Source organism: Galeopterus variegatus, unplaced genomic scaffold (assembly GCF_000696425.1).
Source record: "Galeopterus variegatus unplaced genomic scaffold, G_variegatus-3.0.2 Scaffold1225, whole genome shotgun sequence".
Taxonomy (NCBI): domain Eukaryota; kingdom Metazoa; phylum Chordata; class Mammalia; order Dermoptera; family Cynocephalidae; genus Galeopterus; species Galeopterus variegatus.
The window spans coordinates 222993-229737 of record NW_007727336.1 but is presented as its reverse complement, the minus strand read 5'-3'; the positions used below and the strand labels follow the sequence as shown (position 1 = coordinate 229737).

Genomic DNA, 6745 nt, shown 5'->3' with positions numbered 1-6745 from the left:
TGTCCGGCAACGGATCGCAACCCTCAGTGTCGCGCCCGTACCGGACCGGGACCAGCAACGGGATCGCAATCCTCGGTGCTGCGCCCGCACCTCGCTCAGCCAGTGAGCGGGAACCAGTCTGTATGTGGGATCCGAACCCTCGGCGGGAGCGCCGCCGCACTCCCAAGCGGCGCACTGTAGCAGTGCGCCACCGGGCCGGCCCGACCTGCTTATTTTTAACTTTTTTTCTCTGACAGTAAGAAACCTGGCCCTCATTAACTGTAATATATTTATTTATTTGTTATATACCTTTGCTTTTTGATTAATATAATATACATTTGTGCTTCAGCAAAATTATAGATTACTCCATATTGCGTTCTGTGGAAGTGCTCTTGAGTAGTCATGAATAACAAGGATCAACTCTATTGATCTATGTACTCTAAAGGCACCTGTAAGAAGTGAATTTTACAGAGGATTTGAAAATCAAGTGTGGTATTATTTCTGACTTTTGTCTTTTGCTTTATTATGGATTTTGCCTTATATGTTTTGGTTATATGACATGAGGTTATATTCTTGTACAAGTTTAGGTGTCAGTAGATTTGCTTTAAAAATCTTTTTTTTTTTTTTAATAGGTCTTAACTTGCAGAGTCAGTTTAACCTGGAAAATGTCACTGTTTTCAATACCAATGAGCAAGAAAGCACCCTGGGTCAGAAGGTGAGGCTGATAAGAAATCTTCTGACAGAACATATTTATAAGTTTGTTATTGGGATAACTCATATGAATGGACCTCTGAGTTATCAAGAATTTGAAAACCTTCATTTCCAATTTATAGAAATAATACATATTCTGTGTAAAAAGTTCAAACAGTGTTTAAAATATGGAGCAGCTGTACTTTCTATTAAAGTGGATTAATGGAGTAGTTGTACTTTCTGTTTTAAACATTGGTTGAATTCATTACACAGAATACATATTATTTCTGTAAATACATATTATTTCTATAGCCATTCATAATATTCTCTGTTTAACCTTATAAGACTTTTTGTGTCTTTTTGTGTACTTTCTATTTTAAGTATTGGTTGAGTTCCTTATACAGAATACGTATTATTTCTGTAATCACTCATAATATTCTGTTTAACCTTACAGGACTTTTTGTGTGTATGTACAAATGTATGTTTTTTTTCCAAAATGAGGTCATATAATACACACAGTTCTGAAATTCAGTTTCTGATTTCAACTGATCTATTTCTGCATCAGTACATTTAGATGTGTGTCAGTTTTTTAATGGTTCATGATGTCTTTGAATGGATATCTCATAATCCCCTGTCAATGGACATTTAGATAATCTCTAGTAAAAAATAACAGCATTACAGTGACTAGTACTATATATAACATTTCTGAATTATGCACGTGTCTCCTTAGGATAAATTCCAATAAGTAAAATTGCTAGGTCAACCTATAAACATGTTTCAGATTTTGATAGCTATCGTCCAGTTACTTCTCAAAAAGACTATACTCTTTTATACTGCCACCAGTGGCACATGGAGAATGCCTGCCCATTTTCCCACAGCCTCACAGCAATACTGCGGATTAAAAATTTTTTTTAAATCTTTGCTTAATTGATATATGTACTTGAAAAATAAGTCATCTTTGTTTTAATTTACATTTCCTTGATTATTATCATAGAATTATATGAAGAACTTACTATATGTTGATTTATTTTTATTTTTAATTTCTTTTTCTTCTGTGAATTGCCTCTTCATGCCGCCATTTGCTCATTTTACTGTTGAATTGTCTTTGTTATTATATGTACAAGAGCACTTCAGAAAGTTCAGGGAAAAATTGAATTAAAAGAAAATACAATACTCCTTCCATGAACTTGTTGAAGACACCTTGTATTTCTAAAACATATTTAGCATTGATTCTTTTTTCCCAGAGATAATCTACTGACCACATTTTGAGAAATATTGGCTTAAAACTTTCCACTAAATCTTTATGACTGTCTTATATCATCGTCATATTTCTCTTGAGTTCCTGAATCCCATTACCTTAAAGATTAACTATAGGTCTAGAGAGTTACTGTGACTAGACTTCTGTAATAATAGTTGTCTAGCAGTGTGTAAATGACCTATTCTAGCATTTATCTTCTGCCTGACTGCTGCTTCTCTGTTTTTTTCAATTTAGCACACTGAGGATAGAGAAGAAGGAATGGATGTAGAAGAAGGTGAAATGGGAGATGATGAAGCTCCAACAACTTGGTGAGTTTTTAGAGCTTAAGGTTTCTTGATTCACAAAGATAATCTCTTAATGATTTATTGAGTACTGGACTGAGGATACAGACAAGGAGGAAAGAAGTCATGTTTATAGATTTCTTTCATTTGTAACTTTCATGTGTATTACTTAAAACAATAAATCCTAAATCACAAGTGGGCTTTATCACTTGGTTTCTAAATTATGTGCAGACAATTTATTATTTATATAGCCTACATTATATATAGGCCCAGCATTTGAAAAGCCAGTCACAGGCAACCTTAGGAGGTCCTCCCCTTCTCCCTTTCATTAAACTTGTGGACCTAGTGCCCGTGGATATTGGGCTGACTTTTAGTGCAGTAGAATGGGTGAGAAACCACCTTTCCCTCTTCTCTCCCCTCCTTGCTCTTATCCCTGTTTCCTATCTCATCCTCTGTAGACCTGTGCTTTCTTTCCAAATAATTTCTTCCTGGTGCTGGTATAGAGAAAGAAAAAAGGGAAGGTATGAAGGAAAGCTTTCTTTCACTAGCACTCTTCCAGGTGTCTGAGGCAGTCCCCAGAAGATCAGTAGGGGATTTCTGTATCTGCACAGGGAGATGTATTCCTGACATTCCACATTTCAAATTCAAACACATATCCCCAAAGGAAATATTGGAAATAGTGTAGTGCCAGGCTTAACGCCAATACCTCCTAGTCGTGTGACTTTCGGCAAGTTACTTAACCTCCCTACAACTGAGTTCAATATCTTTAAAATGTAGTAATGCCACCTACCTACTACAGTTGTTGAAAGGATTGAATAAGATTATGTTTGGAAAGAGTCATTGAGGCACTTGGTGGTTATCATTATTACCATCGTCTTTGGTGTTATATGTAATGGCAAATGTAATGCACTTAGAACAGTGTCTGTTCAGTGTCCAGTAGCTATTAATATTAGCCCTTTTTGAGAGACCTATTTGTTGATGTACACTGGACAGAATAGGCTTTTAGGTTCTGGCCCAAGCAATATAAGAGCACTGGGCCAAGGTAGTAGGCTACAAGATAATGGGTCACCTGAAGTATAAACAGAGCCCAAAGTCACTCTCCCTAATGCAGTTTTTTCTAGTTAGATTCTGCCTAAGCCTGTGTACACAGTTCAGCCTTGTTGGTTATGTTCATAAACTAGTCTCAGCTACAGGAAAATCACTTAAGCAGAACTCAGCGCAGCGCCTCTCTCTGTTGTTGTTTTTCAAATGGAGGAAGAAAGGGTATGGGGAATTACTTTGTGAGCTTTTGTGTCACCAGATGGTCACAGGCATTGTAATTTACACAGTAGAGTACATTATCTATGTATCTACACTGTGAAGTGTTTTTCAGATTTGGTTCAAGTACACCAATAAAAATTTTTGTATTAAAATTTCATTGTGTAAGGTCCTATAAAATTGCTCAATATTTAAAAAATATGTGAAGTTTTAGGGGCCGGCCCAGTGGCGCACTGCTACAGTGCGCCGCTTGGGAGCGTGGTGGCGCTCCCGCCGAGGGTTTGGATCCCACATACAGACCGGTTCCCGCTCACTGGCTGAGCGAGGTGCGGGCGCAACACCGAGGGTTGTGATCCCGTTGCCGGTCCCGGTCCGGTACGGGCACGACACTGAGGGTTGCGGTCCGTTGCCGGACACGAAAAAAGACAAAAAGGAAAAAAAATATATATATATATATATAAATATATATGAAGTTTTACTTAGTATTTTGGTTAAAATAGTTACAAAACATTCTATTTTAGATAGTAACTGTCACCTCTAATTTGTTATTGTTTGCAAATATAATAATTAGTTACATTTGTTTTATGTAGATAAATAGAAAATCCAAAAGTTTCTGTGGAAATTTGTGAAGGCAAATTGCAGTGGGTTGAGGAATGAATGGACAGTAATAAAGTGGTTACATGGAGTATAGACTTTTTCAAGAAGTTTATTTAGCCACAGAAGAAAAGAGAGGGGGCTAGCACCTACTGGGTGGGGGGAGTAAAACCATCAAGAGGTAGATTGTTTAAAAAATATATTAATGTCTCAACTGTAAAAATTTCCTAATAGTAACTATTAATTTCTAGTAACATGTTAATACGCCTTTAAAATTTATTCTGTAAGGCACCTCAAACACATACCAAGCCAACTAATGATAAAAGGAGAGATCGGAAGCCTTTACAGGTAGGAGATGATAATTAGCAACTTGGAATAAGATTGTTATCAGTATCAAGCATTAAATTAGAAGTGAACTTCCTGGCAACCAAGGCAAAAAAGGACTCAAAAACACCAAGGTCCAGGGTTCAATCCCTGTACCGGCCAGCCGCCCCACCCCCACCCCCCAAGAAAGGACTTGTTCTCATTCTCTTAGAGGTATTATATCCGTTTTTCTTGAGACAAACTTTCCTAGTACTACATTTCAAGAGGTATTAATTATATTCAATCTTATATGTTGTAACTGAGTAGAATTATGTGTGTGTATAATCTTGTGTGTGTTTATGTATTCTTTATATGTGTGTATATAATCTTCAAAAACAGTTTTGTTTCAAAAACATTAAGTATGACACTATAAAATTTTGGTTCTTGATATTGTTTCATGGATATAAATAATTTTTATAGTGCTTTTTCTTTTTTTCACATTTTGGAAAATGTTTTTTCTGTGGGTTTTTGTTTATTTATTTTTTTTAACTCAAACCATAAAAAACCCAGAGATATAAACTTATTGTTGTAAGTCAGTGAAGTAGCTTTAACTGTAGAGAGAGGTTGAGGTTCACATCATTGTTTCCCTGTTTTCAGACTTATTGTTACCGGGCAAGAGTTTAAGAAGAGTGAAAGTTAACATGCCCATTAGATTCTTTAAAATTCTGCTGAATCTTGATCAAACTTTTGGCAGGTGCTAGATTTTGGTTAGTTAGAAGTAGTAGTCAGTATTCTTTATTAATTTATTTGAAGCAAGATCCACATGTTTCAGATACTAGCTGTTACTCTAGCAAAGTTAGCATTCTTTTATCAAAATTGGTTAAGCTTGCCAAATTATTTACCCGAAATTACATGTAATTCAAAGCCATTGTAATCTGGGTGACTACCTAAGCATAATTTCAAGCCTCTTTTGCAAAATATAATGCATGAATTTTGTGATCACTGTTTCCTTGCTTTTTCAATTACTTCCAAATTTACAGCTTTGTTCCAGGTAGTTGAAGTTGTCAGAAGTGTTGGTGTAAGATAAATGATGTATTACTTCGGATATGTGTGTATGTTTTTCTTGAGTTGACAATTGATGTAAATTTAATGAAATTACTCTTTAAAAAGATTTTTATGATGTTGACTTGTTTATGATCTTAATATGAATTAGATTCCTGTGGTGAGATTCTTCATCAAATGTGCTTCCATATGTTTTACTAAAATACTTTTCCTTTGTTCTGAAATCACATATATATCTTTTCAAACTTTCTTATAGAAAACTGAATTTTGGACTATTTAATTATTTTATACTTTTCTACTCTAACCTCCTTACTTTATGTACAAACAAACAAAGGCATTTTTTCTGTCTTTCAAACATTAACACTACCCCCAAAAGAAACTTTTAAAAAGTACATGGTAAAAATTATACTCAGTTTATTTTATTATATCCTTTAAAAAGTATTGTAATGTTTCCCATGATACTCCCTAGTCATCAGGAAAAGTAATTTTAAGTGTATCCATTTCAAAGATGAAAAATAGGGGATTAACTTCTTTTTTTTAATTGGCCAGAATAAAGAAGGTAGGCTTCTTAAGGTCACAGTACTATTGCACATCACTAAACCAACTTTCTGTTTCCCATATAAGATTACATTCTTATCTGGAATATTTTCATAGACCTGAAGCTTAGAGAAAGTGCTGACCGTAATTCATAGGTTCAATTTATTAAGATTTATTTTGAAAGAATGGAATGAGGAAACACACAACAGTGTTTAAAGACAAAATTAATTTTGTAGAGATGATGTTGAAAATTTGGGGGGCTATTTGAGAGTATGAACTAGTCTGATACCTTGAGCATTTTTGGTATATGGGTAATACTAAAAGGTTTCATTGGCTGTTTTTAATGATATGGAGGAATTTACTAAAAACAATCTCTTAGATAAAAAATAGTGAAATGTTTGTTTTAACATTAACAATGAAAACATTGTCTAGTATAATGATTGCTTGTAAATTTAAAAGTTAAAAAAAACACATATTGGGCCGACCCCCATGGCGCGCTCAGGAGAGTGCGGCGCTGGGAGCGCAGCAGCGCTCCCGCCACGGGTTCGGATACTATATGGGGATGGCCGGTGCGCTCACTGGCTGAGTGCGGTGTGGCCGGTCACAAAAAGGACAAAAAAAAAAAAAAAACCTGTATTGGCACTGTAGATTTGTAGCATAGCCAGATTAAAAGTTGAATTAGTGGGCCGGCCCGGTGGCGCACTGGAGAGTGCACCGCTTGGGAGCGCGGCGGCGCTCCCGCCACGGGTTCGGATACTATATGGGGATGGCCGGTGCGCTCACT

At 35.9% G+C, this 6745-nt stretch overlaps 1 protein-coding gene across 1 annotated transcript in view; it reads left to right on the top strand.

Moving 5' to 3' along the window:
* The window catches only part of THOC1 (THO complex 1), a 57908-nt gene that overhangs the window by 14075 nt on the left and 37088 nt on the right, over window positions 1-6745 (top strand). Inside the window, exons 8-9 of the mRNA XM_008575710.1 lie at window positions 612-694; window positions 2162-2235. Of these exons, the coding sequence (XP_008573932.1) occupies window positions 612-694; window positions 2162-2235 (157 nt within the window). The remainder of the gene's footprint in view (window positions 1-611; window positions 695-2161; window positions 2236-6745) is intronic.